This window comes from Pangasianodon hypophthalmus, chromosome 13 (assembly GCF_027358585.1).
Source record: "Pangasianodon hypophthalmus isolate fPanHyp1 chromosome 13, fPanHyp1.pri, whole genome shotgun sequence".
Classification (NCBI taxonomy): Eukaryota; Metazoa; Chordata; class Actinopteri; order Siluriformes; family Pangasiidae; genus Pangasianodon; species Pangasianodon hypophthalmus.
Genome location: NC_069722.1, coordinates 6,477,977 through 6,498,733, shown reverse-complemented (window position 1 = coordinate 6,498,733; position 20,757 = coordinate 6,477,977). Strand labels below are relative to the sequence as shown.

The following is a 20,757-nucleotide window of genomic DNA, read 5'->3' as shown; positions in this document are numbered from 1 at the left end:
GACTTTTTTGTTAAATCCTGCGGGATAACAGTCCCGATTCACACCTTGCACACATGCTCTTTCAATCTTTCTGGCAAGCCTTCTGAAAAATGAATAGTGTGCTGATTTATATCTGCATTTGAGTTCATTTTGAACATATTATCTGTTGATTCTGAATATAATGTATTTGTACTGGGTTACAGGGAAAGCTAATCAATCTTGACCAGTAAACGAGATTGATTTATTTTTATATTATTATTATTATTATTTTTATTTCTTTCACAAGAATCCCAGTTAAATATGAACATACATCTTATTTTTTATTTCATAAATCTGTGAAATAATTGCAAGCCAGTTTTCTACACTGGGTGGATGTTTCTGAAGCAAATTGACATTGACTTTGTTAATTGAGATTTTTTTTTTTGAGTCATTTCATCCAGGTGAATTCAAAACTCGGATCAACAATCACCATCATAACGACATTTAAAAGTATTTTACATATTAGAAAATAATAAATTGACCGACTTCCTGCTGAGATCCACTGGACTACATTACCCATAAGTGTTACAGGTGCTGCGCATGCGCAGCGTGACTATTGTATCTCGTGGAGACAGGCGCGAGCGAGGCCTGAAATAAACATCAAAGGAAGTTAATTAACGTGCGCGCGTGCAGCGGGAGGCGAGCGGGACACAGCGCGCGGGCTCGGCGGAGAGGAGAAACACGGCGCTGAGATGGCGGAGGCAGCGGCGCAAGCGTCCTCACAAGCCCGGCTTCAGCAAGGCCAGAGCGGGGGGTCGGCGGGCTCAGGCTCGGGCTCCGGAAGCAGCGACCCGGCGCGGCCCGGTCTGAGCCAGCAGCAGTGGGCGAGTCAGAAAAAGGCGCAAGTCCGCGCTTTCCCTCGGGCTAAGAAGCTTGAGAAGCTCGGAGTGTTTTCGGCTTGCAAGGTAGCCGGGGCTAGCTATAGCCTGTTTTCGTTGCTAAGTTAACCACTGCCTGCTAGCTCACTTAGCTAGCTATTTAGCTCGCTTTATTGTAGACAATGGATTGAATGGCAGGCTCATAAACAAACATAAACATAAACATAAATCCATATCTAAAACTCTAAACCTCTCATCAACACTGTGGGATGGTTATTGATTATATACTCCTGTAAACCTCCATATAACCAACATCCAAATAATAACACTGTTATAACAGGGAATTCAAGCCTATTAAGTTATTAAGCTATTAAAATTAATCCAAGCTATGTAATAACCATTTAAAGTTTTGTATGAAATGGTTTCACACTTAAAGTATTCCTGAAATCAAAACCAGTGTTTCAGAGCTGCTGTTGTTGTTGTTGTTGTTTTGTTTCTACCTGTTGGCAGTACAAAAATATTTTTGGAGCTAGTCTCTTTATAATTTGTAGTTCATCACCTCTGAGAAACAGTACTTCTTTTTTGGTGACACAGTCCTGTACTAGTGTTGTGTTCGTCCAATTAAATGCTATCTAGAATCTATATGTCCCGCCCCTTTTCAGAGCCGTCACCATCAGAGCCGCTGATGGTCATCCTCGGCTCAAACGTACGACATAACTCCAAAAACACGCGGCATCACGGTGTCTAAAAGTGCACAGGCGTGGGTCAAGGTGGCGGTGAGAAATCCTCCGCAGCTCTCGTTAAACCCTTCACTGTTCATGTTAAGCTAGTTAGCTAACCTGTTATGTTTGTTGAGATTAAGCGGTAGTGAGCCGTATTTTGAATGTTACAGGTTGTCGTGTAAATCATTCAAGCACTTTAGTAAGCCATCACTCTTCCTGACTTCCTGTTTCAAAAGCAAATACGTCGAAGTATAGAATCAAAACACGGCACTCGTGTCATTTCGTGGGGACTTGATGACTCCAAAATGGTTACCCTGGATATATAGCTATATAGTGCATATATTTCGGGTATAGAAGGCATTATTTCCTTCCCTGTGTAGTGCTCTTGTAGGAAATCTTTGGGATTCAGGACTGGTCTGTTCATTACTGACATTTTCTCATTTTTAGTGATGTTTAAATGGTTATGTTGACATCTAGGGATGCACTTATTCGGTACAGAGTATCAGTACTGAAGGCAATACTTGACGGGAAAGCTAGATTAGTAGTGGATTGAATTTGACGTTTTCTGATTATATTTAATGCCTTGAAAGCTTTCGTTATTCACTGACTCAACACAATTCTTGATTGATTCATAAAAGCGTATAGCCTGTCATAAAGAATCTCACCGTGACATCTGTGATATTTTTCGTTTATCATATTAACAGAAGCTTGTAGCTAGAGCTCTGAGTATTGTCTGATACCAAAAGCTGGAAAAAGTGGGATTGGGGTGTCCTTAAAACGACGGGTTCGCAAACATTTTACACCTTTAACTGTAAAATGATTGCTGTGGACCCCTTGAATGCAGCTTTATTTTAGGAAACATAGTTTAAATGTGTACTATAATATATTGTCTGTTTATTAGAGCTTTTTGATCCTGGATTTTCCACTGACAGAATACATTAGAGTGTCCCAGTGACATCATTTATAGGCCTACTGTTTTTGAAGTTATTGAGATTTGAATTAAACCCACTGAATTCAATTGACCAGTCAATTAGCTATAAGAACCAAACATAACTCTGGTGGTGGTGGTTTCCAACACACTGACTAATCTAACTTCCAGTTTATAGCCAGAAGCGTGCACAAATGAATCCAACTTGGTACGTAGTAAGATTTAAGTCATTAGTCATCTCTGGTGTTTAGTAAGCTTGTCTGGCACACTGTGAAAACCACATCCTTGTCCTAGCAGACACGCATTGCTGCAATGTCAATAATTAAGCAGATGGGCTTAATCTGCTGTGCAAATGGTACAACAATGTTATAGCTCATGCTCTTGTGCACACGTATGTCGCTGTGTATGATGGTCATCCCAGCTGGGTGCTTTATTCTGTGTCTGAACTGTACTGTTGTTCTCTAGGCCAACGATTCCTGTAAGTGTAATGGCTGGAAGAACCCTCATCCACCGACGGCCACCCGGATGGAGCTCCAGCAGCAGGCGGCTGATTTGAGCGAGGCCTGCCGCAGCTGTGGTCACGCTCTCGGTACGCGTTCCTCACGTCCTACTTCTGTTTTCAGTAATGTATTTACCTCCATAAATGTTGCAGAATGTATTTGTCTCGACTGGATAAAATGTTGCATGCGGTTACAATTACAGCAGCAGCTGTTTTTACCCCCATCTGTGTCATGAGGTGTCATAGCCTTTTAATACTTGAAGTAATTTGTGTATTTGTGTGTTTGTGTGTTTAGCGGAGCATGTGTCTCACCTAGAGAATGTCTCAGAGGACGAGATTAACAGGCTGCTCGGGATGGTGGTGGATGTAGAAAACCTCTTCATGTCTGTGCACAAGGAAGAGGACACAGACACCAAGCAGGTCTACTTCTATCTGTTTAAGGTAACTGCACACAGATCACATTTCACACTCGCTAAACTGAACACAAACACACACACACACACACACACACACACGCATTGTGGCCTTGAATAGAAACCTAATTCCCAAATGCACCTCCGTGTCACCGAAACATGGGAGACGGAACAGTTGAACAAGATGTAATTACAACACAGTTTAATAAAAATGTATGTGCATATTTTTATGCTTATCATTGTCACCACTGTACAAACACTCATGACATTGTAGATTATGAAATTGTTGTTAGCATGTTTTTGTTTTTGACACTTCAAAATCACATCTGGTGTTCACAGGTACGGAGTAGATTCTGAGAGAAAAGCAATTACACTGGTGAAAAAATGTAAAATGCAAAAACACACTGAGAAGTTACATGTAAATGCTGAATTAAAAGAATTAAATTCTGACATATAATTCCCTGTTGCACTGCACTGTATTGCAAGTTTTGTCAGTGTGTTACACTTGTGCCACACTGAAAAGCAATCACCGTCCAATCACAGCCCTAAGCCGTACTCCAGGGTGTAGTTGTAATCAGGGAATGGCCTGAAAAAGGCTCGTTGTTTTCTTAGTTCCCACTGCTTTGATTGTTGAACCCTTAATCATCAGGCTTTTCAAAATTACTACTAAAACATGATAAGTGTTAATAGGACTTACAGCACACAGCAGGACCTAGGCGTTGATTGCTGTTCACTCTGGCGTAGATTGGTCTTTAGATACATTGCGATTCTCAAACGATTCTGCACTGATGCATAAAATGTCATAATCAGACTTTTACAATGGCGTATGCGTAAATATGCTTTGTGTACATATGATGTCTTTCATGGAAATGAATTAAGCATAGTGTTTTTCACGATGGATGAAAATGATATTGTATTTTGTGATGTGATGTTATAATTGTGTTTTTTTGGTCTCATAGCTGTTGAGGAAGTGCATACTCCAAATGGGCAAGCCAGTAGTGGAGGGTTCACTAGGAAGTCCACCGTTCGAGAAACCTAACATAGAGCAGGTGAATAAATATCTGTGTGTGTGAGATGAGTTCACCTTCATTATTCATTCTGTTCTGAGAAATGTGTAACCTGAGTCTCTCTCTCTCTCTCTCTCACACACACGCACAGGGGGTGTTAAACTTTGTGCAGTATAAGTTCAGTCACTTGGCTCCTAAGGAGAGACAGACGATGTATGAGCTGAGTAAGATGTTTCTGTTGTGTCTGAACTACTGGAAGCTGGAAACGCCGTCTCAGTTCCGTCAGCGCGCCCAGAAAGAGGACGCATCTGCCTACAAAGTCGACTATACCAGGTGTGTGTGTGTGTGTGTGCTGGTTCTTATTTATCTTTTACCCAATATTACACTCTTATGAGTGCTTTATATACTGCAGCTTTCATGTGAGGCAGAATCCTGTGGGAGATTTTCCATGGAGAGGGGTCCCTGGTTGCCAAAAGTTTAAATACCCCTGATCTAATGTGCATGTTTCATGTGTTTGTGTTTTGGTTCAGGTGGTTGTGCTACTGTCACGTGCCGCAGAGTAACGACAGTCTGCCTCGCTATGAGACGTGTCAGGTGTTCGGCCGCAGTCTGCTCAAGTCTATCTTCACAGTCACCCGCAGGCAGCTGCTAGAGAAGTTCAGAGTAGAGAAAGACAAACTGCCCCCAGAGAAACGCACGCTTATTCTCACACATTTTCCCAAGTATGATGCACACAAACACACACACTGGACAGATATGTCAAATTGCACTTCAACAAAACTTGAATGCTAAATGCGTCATTCTCTGACATTTATGCCTTGTATTATACTTTTGTACTGTGTGTGTGTGTGTTAGGTTTCTTTCCATGCTGGAAGAAGAAATCTATGGTGAGAACTCTCCTATATGGGATGCTGAATTCACCATGCCAGCTAATGAGGGAGCCCAACTGGGGCCTCAGACAGGTTTGTACACATTTGTAGACATTGAATTTGAAATTTAATTCTTTAATAGGTTTAGTATTCTAGTGTATTTCAATATTCATGAACCTGTTTGTTTTTCATTGCCACAAACAGTAAAATATTAGCAGTAGCACTGCGACGCTCATTTTGTGTCATAGATTGTTGAAGGTGAAAATAATTTTGTTTATTTAAAATTGTTTCAGATTGATTTTTATTTGTTTACCCGCAATATTTATTCAATGCTGATATTATGGTACCTGCTTATCCCCCCATTTTAGTGAATTTGTAGTGAGTGTCTTTACTGTTCTCTTCAGTGTTGAGTCCAGTAGCAGTTTCTGGTTCTCCTCTGCGTAAAGGCGCTGGTGGCTCTGCTCTGGACACAGCCTCCTCCGAGCCCGTCACAGGTACAAAGAAAATCAATAAATAATCGAATAATCTCCAGTGCATGCTATTATCTTTCCTGATTACTCTATTAATGGCATTGCTTATTGTTTTGATTTAGGATGCATACTAATAAGTGTCAAGCCAAATCGAACATAATGACTGATTCTTTCTCATTGTCTCTCTCTCTCTCATACAGGAGAGAAGAGGAAGTTACCAGAAGCTCTGACGTTGGAGGATGCTAAGCGGATCAGGGTGATGGGCGATATCCCTATGGAACTAGTCAACGAGGTCATGATGACGATCACTGACCCTGCTGCCATGCTGGGTCCAGAGGTCAGTAGCTCTCTGTCTGGTAATCGCACGCTACTGACCACACACCACTCTGAGCTCTGCCCATTAAAACAGAGATCCATTGCACTGTAGTATAATGAATTTCAAATTCTCTAAGGTGTCTTCAGTTGACTGTAACAGGGAACATATGTAAACCAGTGAATAGACTGAATATCATTGCATCACTTTATTATTATCATTTTAAATAAAATGGGAAATTGGAGCTGGGTAGAACACATGGTCTGCATCTGCTCTACCACATTAATATAAAATAGCACCGATAAAGAATGATAAGAGGATTGACGACTTTTTGTTCCCCCAGACAAGTCTCCTGTCTGCAAATGCAGCGCGAGATGAGACGGCACGTCTGGAGGAGAGGAGAGGCATTATAGAGTTCCACGTGATCGGTAACTCACTCTCTCAGAAGTCCAACAAGAAGATCCTGATGTGGCTGGTGGGCCTGCAGAACGTCTTCTCCCATCAGCTGCCCCGCATGCCCAAAGAGTACATCACACGCCTTGTCTTTGACCCGTGAGTCCTTTCGTTAAACTTCGTCACAGACTGTCTTTGTCGCAACTTAAACATAGTTGTTTTGTTTTGTGACCTATGACCTGACATACGCTTCACTTTGTCTTGGCAAAATTATACATATTTTCCATCCACATGAAAATGCCACTTTTGTTACTGAAATCAAAGCTTTGTAAAACCGCCCTCCTTTTTCGTATTTGGTAAAATGTTTGTAATTTAATTTTGCTTCCATTTATAATGACACCCTCATGTGGAGGCGCCAGAATATGATACGCTTCTGAATCCACCACTCTGGCATTACAAAATGTACGGCAAACACAGATTTTGGATACGACCCAAGTGTAACATTAAGCAGTAGTTCTACCTCATCCTTATGCCATACATATGAATCCTTGTTGTGGTCAGCTTGCGTTTTAGAACTTTTGGTCCTTTACGACCCTGACCAGGATAAAGCAGTTACTGAAGATGAATATATGAATGAGCATTTGACCATATTGGTGTTTTCCTTCTTTTATCCCATTCAGTATGATATTCTTAATGTTATTCTTTAGTCATTTGACATTAGTTAATGATTCACTGACATTATTAAAATCATGGTCACCATGAGTTGGCTGTTAATACGTCTACCTGTACAGTTGCTTTGTAACAGTTTCTTTGTAATTGGTATCCCCAAATATTAATATTAATGGTTGTAGCATTTTACAGCAGCTGTTGCAGTCATGTGCACACACATGCGTATTTTCATCACTTGGAGTCAGTTTTTGTCACGTGTCATGAACCACAGGCTAGTGGCTTTTAGCCAGAAACACTATTAACACTAATGCAACAAAAGAGCACATGAGCTTTATTTATTTATTTATTCTTAATATTGATGGCAGATGTTTCTGATGAACATAAATAATGTGAATACTTCCAAACAAATGCTAATTTTCATTCCTAATTAACACTTTTAACCTCTTATTTATATCTGAACACAGGAAGCACAAGACTCTGGCTCTGATTAAAGATGGCCGTGTGATTGGTGGGATTTGTTTCCGAATGTTTCCCACTCAGGGATTCACTGAGATTGTTTTCTGTGCTGTTACTTCAAACGAGCAAGTGAAGGTATGGAAACATGCACCCACCAATTCTAAACATGCTGGGGTGATGTAGACACCTAACATTGTGTGTGTGTGTATGCGTGTGTGTCTTTCAGGGCTATGGCACTCACCTGATGAATCACCTGAAGGAGTATCACATCAAGCATGGCATTCTTTACTTCCTGACTTACGCTGACGAGTATGCCATCGGTTACTTCAAAAAACAGGTTCCCCCTCTCTCTCTCTCTCTCCCTCTCTCTCTCTCTCTCTCTCTCTCTCTCTCTCATTTTCTTAGTTTCTATTTTGTTTCCTCTCTTTTGTTTTAAACAGATTTCTATGACCTATTATACCCACTCTCACAAAGGTATTCTCATGCTCCAGTTTGTTAATGTAATACTGTTTGTGAATTTCTTTATCTAACATGTAACCATAGGGCTTCTCCAAAGACATCAAAGTGCCAAAGAGTCGCTACCTTGGCTACATTAAAGACTACGAAGGGGCCACACTGATGGAATGTGAGCTCAATCCCAGAATCCCCTACACAGAGCTGTCACACATCATCAAAAGGCAGAAAGAGGTGAGTCACACAGATCAGCCTGCATGTGTGAGAGACAAGAGACGTGCTTCATGCTCCTGTGGCATCTGAGATGGCTCACCTGGCATGCCTCCATTTCAGTGGATCAAAAATAATTTCACAGTTGGCTGCTCAGTTTTTTGGTGAGCTGTGCATCATGATGTTTAGCACAAAAAAATGGACAAAGATCTAGACTTGCATCTGTAATCTGTTGAGCTGTCTCTCGATCTGAAGAGTCCAGAGCTTCTTTAACTGCATATTGAACCACATGTATGCAGTGCCTGAGCACCGTGTGTGAGTATGTGCACGTGTTGCAGATTATCAAGAAGCTGATTGAGAGGAAGCAGAGCCAAATCCGGAAGGTGTACCCCGGCCTCACCTGCTTCAAAGAGGGAGTCCGACAGATACCTGTGGAGAGCATTCCGGGCATTAGTGAGTGTTCCTGTGTGTGTGTGTGTGTGTGTGTGTGTGTTTATTTGGATGAAGACAATGTTCAATATGACAATATTGCCATGTTTGAACTTCATTGCTTTTCTCGGTATAATGCCAATATTATTTTGTATGGCTGACACCAGTACTATAAAACAGTAGAGCTTTTTCTGTTTCTCAAGCTGCTGAAAAATAATCTTATAACTTAAATTTAAAACAAGACAATGATAATGTCCTGAAATATATTCATCTCTTGCTCAAAATAACGTTATATGTATACGCAATTGCATAACATTTAATACAGTAAGTCCATTGAAAGTTAATATTACCCAATTAATATAGTCACTTGTGCATTGATTAGGATTAGCACTAGTCCTCTAGAGGGAGATTATGGTTTAAGCCTTTTCCCTTTCTTTCTTTTTCTCACTTCAGGAGAAACAGGTTGGAAACCCAGCACCAAAGAGAAAAAGTAAGTGACATTGTATCATTGAGCTGTATTGGTTATTAACCCATTTATTATAATTTTTCATCTTCAATAAAATTTTATTCCACAGCAAAGAACTGAAGGATCCTGACCTTCTGTACAACATACTGAAAAATCTTCTGGCCCAGATTAAAGTAAGAACTTTCCCACACTATTACACGTTCATTAAAGCACAAAAAGAGTACCTTTTGTCCTGGTTCCCATTTGACAAATTTGCTCACTGCTTCTCAGCCTGGGCTAAAGTGACAGGGAGGGCTGAGATTCTTCCTGTCTGTGAGAAAACTTCTATATATCCATGTTTGATGTGTTAAAAGATTTGTATAGGCTTATTGCAAAAATCCGTAATATTTTAATTGGCTTAAAAAATTGTTTGAGAAAAGAACAAGGACTAAAATCACTTAATTGTCAGCCATTGTGCTTGAACTAGATCACGGGTTAGAATAAGGGGCAACACTCCAGACAGATTCTCTTTCTCACCATTCAGTAAAATGTTTAAAATGTCACAGAAAATATGACCTCATAAGTAAAGCATGTATATGTAAACACGTACGTGTACAATCTGTACTCAGTGCTGGTGTGTTTGTGCACGTGTGTGTGTGTGTGTGTGTGTGTGTGTGTGTGTAACAGACACACCCAGACGCTTGGCCTTTCATGGAGCCTGTGAAGAAATCTGAAGCTCCAGACTACTACGAGATCATCAGATTCCCTATTGGTTAGTTTGTCGTCTTGTCCATAAAATGTATATAAAGCATCCCAATTTTAGCAATAGTGATGCCAAGTATAATATAATAATTCTGTTCACATTGGTCATAAATATTAAGTTGTATTTGACCGCCTATAATACTGAACGTAACTCTTTGCCTAAATTTAGCTAACTACCTTGAAAATAGATTTTGTTAGCAATGCAATTTTTTTTAAGTCATCAATTCATAATTTTAGATGATGCAAGTCTGATTCAAAACAGAAATTCGTTGTTAAGAAAATCACTAAACGTGGAAGTAGGATACAGAAAACCTATTACTAAATAGCGTGTGTGCTTTTTAGGTAAACAGACACATGAAGTGGCTCTGATAAACTTGATTTCACGCTCCCATATTCCCATCAATTTAGCAATTTACATCTGTTGCATTTTCTTTTTATTAAATAGCATTTATTATATTTATTATTGAGTTCTTGTATTTATAAGCCTGTTTGACTGGGCAGTTGAATTGATTGTGTTGAATCCAAATCTCAATAACTCAAAACCAAATCGGCCTATAATTAATGTCAATTTCGACTATATTCAGCTATAAGAAGACAGATATTATTGTGCAAATTTTAAATAATTAGCCTAATATTTGAGTAGTTGGATTATGTTTGTAGGGGTCTGTGAAATTTATTTTAATGTTAAAGGGGTCCTTGGCTGGAAAAGGTGTGAGAACCCATGATCTATAGACATGATGCAACAAAATGTTACCCTGTTTAAATAAAGAGAAGAAGGGTATTTAGAATATTAACTTCTTTTCCACATGAAAATGAGTAAACTTTGTGCACCCCTAATAACCAGGTGTCTGATCTCTCCATTAGACCTAAAGACCATGACAGAGCGGCTGAAGAACCGCTACTACGTGACCAAGAAGTTATTCATCGCCGACCTGCAGAGAGTGATCACCAACTGCAGGGAGTACAACCCGCCTGACAGCGAGTACTGCAAGTGCGCCAACACGCTCGAGAAGTTCTTCTACTTCAAACTGAAAGAGAGTGGCCTCATCGACAAGTGACCCAGCACACAGGTGGTGGCATTTAAAGGGACAGGACACGTACGGCAGACAACACCACAAACTCCCACTCATGTAAAGACATACAAGATGGAACAATCTGAGATGTGTGTGAGGAAGAAGAGGCGTGAGTTCACGAGGCATTAGAGAAAGCAAGGAGGGTAAAATGAACCTCTGGTTGGGTTCAGCGTTAATTCAGCAGGGGACTAAATGTTTTGGACGTTATTATTTTTTCTGTTTGGTTTTGGCACATTATATATACACACTGTTAAGAGAACATTACATGTCTAATAATTCTGATTAAGCCCATTCATATCAATACTCCATCATAACATTTTATACCACAGCACTGCTGAATGCTCAATTCTGATTGGTCGGAAGGTATTGATTAATTTTCTACATCAGCAGCTCTGACAACAGTTCCCGCTGCAAGGTTTATATTAATGCACTTGTTCTAATACGTTTATCGTTTCTATATATATAATGTACACAAGGACTTGTTCAGAGGACACTCCACACAGACTGATTTAAAAAAAAAAAAAACATGTAATTATTAAGATGGTGACTTTTCTGTGAGAAGATGTAAAGGTAGCATTTTTGGAAGGCGTCACCAGTGTCAGTGCTTTGTAACAGCCAGAGGTAAAGCTGTAACTTCTAAGTTTTGAGACATGGGAGAATTCAGGACAGAGGGCTGTATAACATGACAAGCTGCGCTTTATTTTGGGTCTTACTTACTTCAGGAGAGGAAAAAAGAGAGAGGCTGGTGAGGGAACGACTGCTTATAGCTGCTATTATAACTGTTTATAATGTACGTTATAACAGGAACTAACTTGTTTATTGGACCTTCCACGATATTACACATAAGTACATATGGATAAAGAAAAGTACATATTCCATAATAAATAAAAAAAAAATTTAGAAATTGCTGTGATCTAGGGAATAAAACACTTTGAGGTGCGTGGTTAATGGAAAATAATAAACATATGGAGTGGTAACAGTCACTCCACATTGTATTGGCCCACATCTCACCACCCCATCATTGATTATTTTCCTTTAACAGCATGTCCAGAACTGTTTTATTCCTTACATGGGCTACTTTACTGCCCACTGATTAAGCTTTCTTTTGGATTGTGTAACAGTCACAACAGTTTTCCTCTCTAAATAATTAGATAAATGCCGTCTAAATCTGCATATATGCTACGGATCCAGAGTTTACTCAGTAGATGGTTACACTGACTGCTCATCCTTGCCATATTTAGTGTATACAGAGCCAAAACTGGTCCACTGGAGCCTGGAGTGGCTTGATATCCTCATTTCTTATCTATTTTTCTTAAAACAGTAAAACTGGTATCACCGTTAACAATGCATACTGCTCCTGGAGGAGTCAAGGCCAGTTCACAATCTCAGTGATCTGTTTTAATCTGTATTAATTGTCTTCTGTTTTGGAATCTTATCATATCAGGGTTTCTTTTATTATTATTATTATTATTATTCTTTGCATTCCCATATGTGCCATTCTTCCAGTGAATCCATATGGAAACCACACTTAGGGCTTCTTGCCCACGTCATTGAACTACTGTAGTTCTTCTCTGGACTGTAAGGTCATGGCAACTGGTTTTTTACTACAGGCGCATTCAGATTTCATTTTTAATATCAGAGCTCTGAGTATTGACTAATATTCTCTGCCATTCTGATGTAATTGAGCTGACTCTATAAAAAAATCGCAGGCATGATAGCAGCATGCTTTACAGCAGTTTGTGCTCTGTGTTTATGTGCCACATCTGTGTTTGCCAGACTACAAAATAAATGTTCATGTCCTAAAATGTCAGTTTATCAGATATTAATATATTAATACTTAGCATCAGATCAGCGCATCCTGGGTTAGCACCTCTGGTCATTTGCAAGTATAAGCCATATTTATCACTGCAATATTTCTTCAGTGCTTTGAGAGTTCATGATGTCATGCCAGTATCCACTGTAATTCCGTAAGCTGATTTTTACTCAGTATCTGTGCCAGGTATCTGAATTTTCTTTTATAAGCTCATCTTCTGTTTTAAGCATGATTTCTGTGGGAGGAAAACGGTCACAAAAAAGCTCCCAGATATCAGTATACACTGTTCTGGACACTGTATCTGTAACCTGGATTACTTTCATTAAAGTGTCTGTTGAATGGTTATAACACGGATTAATACACACCCTATGTACCTGTTTGTGCCTGTTCCGATGTTGCATGATCTCAGCAACTTTACTCTTTGCATTAAAGAAAGAAGCTCATGACATTACCTGACGATTTTTGTTCTGAGGAGTTTTGCACAGTGCTTTTGAAATTATAAGTGGGTGGTTCTTCACTGTAATGTCACCCACCCTCCCGCCCCCCCGTTGGTTACATACTTGAATCAGACTTGGTGTAATGCAGTGTTCATATCAGGCATTTTATTTTATTTTATTTTTAAAGTTCTACAAGTCCTGTATAATGATAAAGTGTAAAAAAAAAAAAAAAAAACTGGGACAATGTTCATGGCTTTGGTTACATTTTGGTGCATTTCTTTGTACTGTAATTCTGTTTATAAAAAAAAAAAAAAATAAAGCTTTTTATAATGTACCATTTTTGGTTATTAAAACGTTTTCTATTGTTATAACTTTGCTGTAAATGTGATGTATTAGTTTGGAAAGTGAGGCATGTCCAGTGCAAGGCTAAACTCTTATCTTGGTACATCCCATAACACATAACACAGTTCGGGGATTTCCTTCAGTTTCCTTTTCCTGATGTCACTTGGCTGCACGAAGGGCTCCTCAAGGTTCTCTCCTACATCTTCTTGTGTCTTTATGTAGTGTTTTGTGTGTGTGTATTTTTTTTTTTTTTTTTTATTTATTATTATTTTTTTTTAATCCATATGTGAAACATTTTGAGCTCTGTTTCATCTTCTTTCCGTAGTGATCTGTGAGCGTTCGCATTCTCTGAAAGATTGAAGAACCTAGAAGAAAACAAGCCACTGCTCTTCTTGCACCTTCTATTGTAGCAGGTTGCATTTACTCACAGCTTTTAGGAATATATAGGAATTTTTTTTTTTATGTATTGTTGTATCAGACTGTTGCTACCACTATGCACACCAACTGAATGTCATTGTTATTTGTCCCACTGGCTGCTGTATGTTATCTACCCCCTAGTCTGGGCCCTTCCTTTACACTCCCTCTCTTTTTCAGTTTCGTTTCTTAGACTGAAAAGCTGACTTAGTGGCTCATTTAAAGAGCTGAGCAGATGATTCCTCTTCACAGCACAACACAGTTCGTCCACTAACAGCTCTGCGAAAAGGTGAGCATTAATCTTCTGACTGTTTATTTGTTTATAAGGCCTTGAGATAGAGAGAACCTTTGGAACTATGGTAGCTGTTGCTTTATCTGTAAAATGACTACAGTTGACATTTAACTCTGAAATAAGAATGATTATTTTAAAATAGTGATTTAAATAACATTCAAATAGCTGACAAAAACTGGTCTTAAATATGGGGTTTTATGCTTTCTATGATTTATGTTTAATGTTTTCCGGTAATCTTATGGAAATCTATAATTAGCTCTATTGCCATGTAATGTCTGATCATTTTTTATTTTTCTGGCCCTAAAATTTAATTGTATATGTAGACATACATATATTCACCAGGGGAACATGGGTGCTTGTCAGTGTTAGGGGGAGACTTTGTCACTGTTTTCCTACCAACTACTATTCACCTTGCAAGCAATCTAGGTCTCTAAAAATTACAAACTGCTGCTTCATTTTTAACCTGTGTTTACATTTATGGAATTTGGCAGACGCCCTTGTCCAAGGGACATACTTTTATCTCATTTTTATATAACTGATCAGTTGAGAGTTAAGAACCTTGCTCAAGGCCCCAGCAGTGGCAGCTTGGTGGTGCTGGAGTTTGACCTCACGACATTCCAATTAGAAGTCCAGTGTCTTAACCACTGATTTACCAGTGGTTTCTCGTGTGTGCAGATGGAGGAGATATCACTGAGGCCGTACCAGCAGGAGGTGGTCCAGGCGGCTCTGAGAAAGGAGAACAGTATCATCTGGCTGCCCACAGGTGGAGGAAAGACTCGTGCTGCTGTCTACGTGGCCAAGAGGCACCTAGAGACTCACCCCAATGCCAAAGTGGCCGTTCTTGTCAACAAGGTACGGAGTGCTCCAGTCCAGTCAACACGCATCAACCAGCAGTCTCCACAGCTCTGTAAAAATCCTGATATTACATTCAGAACCAGTCAGTGCTGCTTTGATAGTAGCATTTCATATTGATACTATAAATTAGGAATTATGACATAATATGTTGTATTAGCAGTTTGTTATTGACAGTTGCCTTTATGTGTCATGGTAATAATGACTCAGCTTAAGTCATCTTTATTTTTTATTTCAAATAGGATTCCAAGATGGCTTTGCGCAATGTAAAACACAGAAAACAGGAAAAGTAAACTAATTAAATCTCATGGTATCATTCAGTAATCAAGCACAGTGTCATAATAATGGAGGACAATTATAGATCGCTAGTTCCCTTATAGACTCTGCCAGTAACCATGTATTGCTTTAGTATTTTGCCTACACTTGAGCAATATTCTATCACTATAATAATAATAATAAGTGTGTGTGTTGTAGGTGCACCTGGTGGATCAGCACTTTCGGAAAGAGTTCCGGCCCTACCTCGGTAGCTCAGTGAAGATGACGCCGATCTGTGGGGACAGTAACGAGAAGGACTTTTTTGGCTGCGTGGTCAGGGACTCGAGCCTGGTCATCTGCACAGCTCAGATCTTGGAGAATGCCTTAATAAACACGGAGGAGAACAAGCATGTGGAGCTCACAGGTAACACCTGTGGCCTTGACAGAGAACTGTCCAGAAAAAAAGAAGGGGACCCAATGAAAATTTGTGGTTTTTACTTTTAGGTTCAGAGACAATGTTTACAAGACAAAAAGAGATTGGTAATGTTAAGTAAATACATACTGAGTGTTGGAATCATGGGATATAAAGCTTGCTGTAGCCTAAGTGTATGGCCTAAATTGATAATCCAAGCTACTGAGAGTGAACATGTTTCACGGGTTTTGTGTTCTTGTTCTCACATTTCCCTCAGACTTCACACTGTTGATCATCGATGAGTGCCATCATACTCATAAGGAAGGGGTGTATAATAAAATCATGGCACGCTATGTGAAAAAGAAGATTGAAGGGGTGAGAGGTCTGCCTCAAATCCTGGGCCTTACAGCCTCACCGGGTACCGGAGGAGCCAAATCGCTGGAAGGCGCCATCGCACACGTGCTGGAGGTACAACAGGGTGTGGGAATGACTGAGATGTGTGTTAATGAATGTTTCAGTTGGGAGAACACAGATGGGGGAGTTGAGCATAGTGTGTATAGAAGGCTATTTTACCAGACTTTAGCAGCTTATCAAAGCAGATAATTTGAAAGAGAAAAATTGAAATTTTCTTTTACACGTTACTGTAACTGTTTCTCTGTCAAACAGATCTGTGCAAACCTGGACTCTGTTATCGTGTCGACTAAAAATTATACAACAGAGCTTAAAGACGTCGTCCCCAGACCTATGAAGAACTATGACATTGTGGATGTGCGGTATTGGGTACGTCTGTCTTCCTCCTGAAACCCTTATTGCACCCTAAGTTGCTAAGATAAAGCTTGCATGACCGCACTTGCATGTATGTTTATGTCAGCATAGCGTCTGTGCGTGCGTGTGTTTGTGTGTGCGTGTCTCTTGTTTTTTTAGGACCCATTTGGTAATCATCTGAAAATGATGATGAAGCTGATTCACGAGTTCATGATGTTAGACCCAAAGTTCACTCTACGGGAGATGGGCACTCAGGAGTATGAAGCTGATGTGGTGGAACTGGAAAAGAAAGGTCAGAGGATATTTCCATGGCAACCATGGAGATATGGTTGTTGGGGAGTAGTAATGCACATTTAAAGCAATCGATCCGCCAAAAATTAAGTGTACACAATATGTGCAAGATGTGTTTAGTGTCTGATGTTAGCAACATTAGACCTGCAACACTAAAGAAGGAAACATGTAATGGAAGCCTGCAGCTTGCCTCAAACTGCATGGATCAAAGAACAGAAGGATACATATGGGTGCTGTGTTAACTGAATCTAGACTCCTGAATTACTCAGTGCATAGTTTGGTATCACTTCACACAAACATCAGTGCAAAACTTGTAGCTATAAAATTCTCCTGCTTGTTAACAGCATCAGCCTGATGTTTAAAACTGTAGACACCAAAACATGATTTGTTTACACTATGGTTTGGTGGAAAATCTATTGCACAAAAGGTTTCACTTCACTGTAACGTGAATTAGGAGTAGACTCCACGTTAATAAGAAATCATTTGCTCAAAAGTAAGTGTGTGTGTGTGTGTCTGTGGTTTTCAGGTGTGCAGGAGGAGAACAGGTTGTTGACACGGTGTGCTCTGCACCTGCGGAAATTTAACGACGCTCTGCTCATTAACGAAACTGTGCGCATGGTGGACGCTCTGAGGCTTCTGGAGGAGTTCTACGCCACAGAAACAAGGAATGTGCTGGACGTCACAGATGAGTTCCTCACAGGACTCTTTAATGGTACGGACTCAGTCCAGTCTAGCTCCACATTTCTTTAGTCAAGATATCAATGACAGCCCTGATCACACAGCAGATTCAGTCTGCTTACATTAGTTTTTTTTTTTTTTCTTTTTTCAATAATGTTAATGACTAGTGTTCAAAGGTGGCCTTCCATGAGCAACATTTGTCATGGAGTTGTTTGTGATTACACTGTAAAGCAACATGAAGGGTCACCTTTAAACTGGTTATAATTATGGAATGGGTAAATTTTAGATCCAGTCTCATTGCTCCATTGGAGGTGGAGGATGATAATGATGATGATGATAATCTTGTTTACTTAGAGAACAGAGTGGAGCTGAGGCAGCTGGCATCCAATGCGTCAAATGAGAATCCCAAATTGGAACGGCTGCAGCGCACCCTGGTGGACCAGTTCCAAGACACGAACTCTCGTGGTATCATTTTTGCCAAAACCCGTGAGATCACACGCTGCCTGTACGACTGGGTGCGTACAAACCCTGAGCTGCAGCGTGCTGAGATCTGTGCTGCTAATCTGGTCGGAGCGGGAACTGGAGCCTCCCACATGACACAGGTAGGACCCCAGTGGAGGATGTGCTTAGCGTTCAGTTAAATCTTGTCTAATCTTGTAGTTTCTAAGGGGATTAAGGAAAAGTTCATCAAGAATGTTGGATACACCCCTGCTTTGGCAGTGTAAATTGCCAAATGACCATTTTATCCTCCATTTTATAAAATCTGCATTCAATTAACAAGTGATTCATTAAAAGGTTAATGAACATCACTGAATATGTGGCGCATGTCTGTTTTTAATTTATAGTCGGAGCAAAAATGTACTATTCAAAAATTTCGAGACGGACACCTCAACCTCCTCATCTCTACCAGTGTGGCTGAGGAAGGCCTCGACATTCCAGAATGCAATGTGGTGGTCCGCTACGGGCTTCTGACCAACGAGATCGCACAGCAGCAGGCTAGTGGGCGGGCCAGAGCCAAGAACAGCGTCTATTCAGTGGTGGCACAAGCAGATGGGCGGGAGATGCGCAGGGAGAAGACCAATGAATACCTGGAGGAGTTAACTTGCAGGGCGATTGCTCATGTGCAGAGCATGAAGCCCAGTGAATTTCACAGAAAGGTCTTGCACCATGCTTTTTTCAAATTAAATCAGATCATTTGGCGTGTAGGTGAATTGAACTGGTTTTGGTTCCACTGATGTTTCCCGTGTTTTGCGCGTGCAGATCTTTGAGCTGCAGCAGGAGGCAGTGACAGCGCGCATCCTGGAGGCCAAGAAGAGGGAGAGGAGGAGGCTCCGGTATGACGCGGCTGAGGTGGAGTTCGACTGCCGTGGCTGCTTCAGAGCCGTCGCCCGTGGAGATGACATGAGAATTGTGAACAGCTCGCAGCACGTCAACATCAATCCTGATTTTGAGTGAGTTGTGTTCCCACTTCAGCCTAACTGAGGAATAGGAATTAACCGTGATGTGAACTTGACTGCAGTATAATTATATATGTTGAACTTTTCTTGGTTGCCATGGTTTCCCTGGTAACACCTGGCTACTGTGATGTAGACGTACACACTACATAACTAGCTATAAAATGTTTGCAAAACCACCAGTATGACCACAAATCAGATGTGTTCCTTCTAAAAATAAGTTCTTCAAGGCAAGCCATAAGCACGGATCAACCTGATCCAGCATCACTGTAGAAACCCATAAGCCATGCGATCTCTGTTCTGGCACCCAGGTGTTGCAATAAACTTCCCCCTGGTGTGAACAGCTCAGTCAAATGAAAACTGAAGACACGCTTTTTATTAAACACATACACTGTTTGCTGTACAAACCCCTCTTTAACAGTTTTAGCTTTGGTATTCATAGACCATAGCATATTTGTGCTAGTATGACCATGCGCAGACCAAAGTGTACTTCATGTGGCTCTGTGTAAAATGTGCTTTGTAGTACATCTACTGGAGGTATAGGATTTGCTGTCACTCTCATTCACCATTTTGCTTTCTTTTTTGTATTTTTATTCTTAGGCTGAGAGGAGAGTAGCTCAAAAATGTATTCTTAATTTGTAAACACATCTGCAGTTCTACAAGGCATTGTCTTATTTTTATAATGTTCTGTTCTTTGCACATTTAATACATTTTATTTGTTGTATTCTCAGCATTTAGTTGTGTCTGTTAAATTCTGAGATTCCTGTGTGCTGACTGTACAGTTTATATAATATGAGGCTTGTTTAAAACTAATTGTTTGTGTTTTACAGGAGGTTCTATAAGGTTGGAGGGCAGGTTTATCTGGAACGGACATTTGAAGATTGGGAACCAGGTCGTACCATCAGCTGTGCTGCATGTGGACAGGTAATGTGTGTTTAAGTGTTCAAGACACTCCCAAGCTCATAATGCAGAAACAGATTAGTTAATGTTCTCCTTTCTTTGTTTCTTCTGCTTGTGCAGGAATGGGGGATGGAGGTGAAGTTAAAGAAGGTGGTGTTGCCATGTCTAAAAATAAAGGGCTTTTCGATGAAGACTCCTCAGAGTAGCCGCACAGCCAAACAGTGGAAGGACGTAGAGTTCCAGGTGGAGGAGTTTGACTTTGTTCAGTATGTGCGAAAACGCTACCCTGACCTTGAGCTGGACTGAGGGTCTTTAGTCGTCCAGCTCGGTCTCTGAGGTAACGAGATTTATGCACACAGCTGTTACAGTAGTGTCGCTCTGTAAATCCTGAACACACTCCACCTCAATTTGATATAGACGGTCTTCATTTTGGCCATCAGGTGTCGCTGTAGTGCAATATTTCATTACAAGCTTTTCAAGCATCACATTCGCAATATGTTTTTCTGTCCCAAACCACATACTACTGCACTAAATGGGATGCACATTATTATAGTTAGGATATTTAGTGTAGTAGTATGTGCTTTGAGACGCAGCTAGTGTCTCTGGGGAGCTAGTATGCTAATGCGCTTGAAGCTTGATTGCCTGATTAATTCTAATTCATGCTGATAAATGTGCATTAAAATGCTTGACATCATGAAAAGCTCATGGTTTGCGACCTTGCAGCGCTCACGAAGACTCATACACTGGCTAGTCCAGAATGACCTTTGACCCTTGCACTTTTGAAAGAGGTTGCTGTGGACCTCTTTGTGGACCTTGTCTGTTTTCATGTTGTTTTCTAATTATATATTTCATGAGCTTTTACTGTGAACAATGTGTGTACCAGAATAAAGAATTCACGATAATAA

At 40.3% G+C, this 20,757-nt stretch overlaps 2 protein-coding genes across 2 annotated transcripts; both read left to right on the top strand.

Annotated features, from left to right (window-relative positions):
• Positions 1-546: 546 nt before the first annotated feature.
• On the top strand, positions 547-13,482 carry kat2a (K(lysine) acetyltransferase 2A). The gene is made up of 18 exons (XM_026916972.3): positions 547-923; positions 2,952-3,075; positions 3,281-3,426; positions 4,358-4,447; positions 4,557-4,738; positions 4,936-5,127; positions 5,261-5,367; positions 5,679-5,768; positions 5,945-6,081; positions 6,401-6,609; positions 7,584-7,710; positions 7,802-7,912; positions 8,119-8,262; positions 8,577-8,691; positions 9,121-9,157; positions 9,243-9,306; positions 9,800-9,884; positions 10,739-13,482. The coding sequence occupies exons 1-18, from the start codon at positions 711-713 to the stop codon at positions 10,930-10,932; spliced, it is 2,367 nt and encodes a 788-aa protein (XP_026772773.1). The 5' UTR covers positions 547-710; the 3' UTR covers positions 10,933-13,482.
• Positions 13,483-14,019: 537 nt separating this feature from the next.
• dhx58 (DEXH (Asp-Glu-X-His) box polypeptide 58) lies at positions 14,020-20,757 on the top strand. The gene is made up of 12 exons (XM_026917301.3): positions 14,020-14,242; positions 14,921-15,097; positions 15,572-15,776; positions 16,042-16,232; positions 16,431-16,544; positions 16,689-16,821; positions 17,347-17,532; positions 17,853-18,100; positions 18,344-18,655; positions 18,759-18,949; positions 19,783-19,876; positions 19,973-20,757. Exons 2-12 carry the CDS (start codon positions 14,921-14,923, stop codon positions 20,156-20,158), a joined length of 2,037 nt encoding a protein of 678 aa, XP_026773102.3. The 5' UTR covers positions 14,020-14,242; the 3' UTR covers positions 20,159-20,757.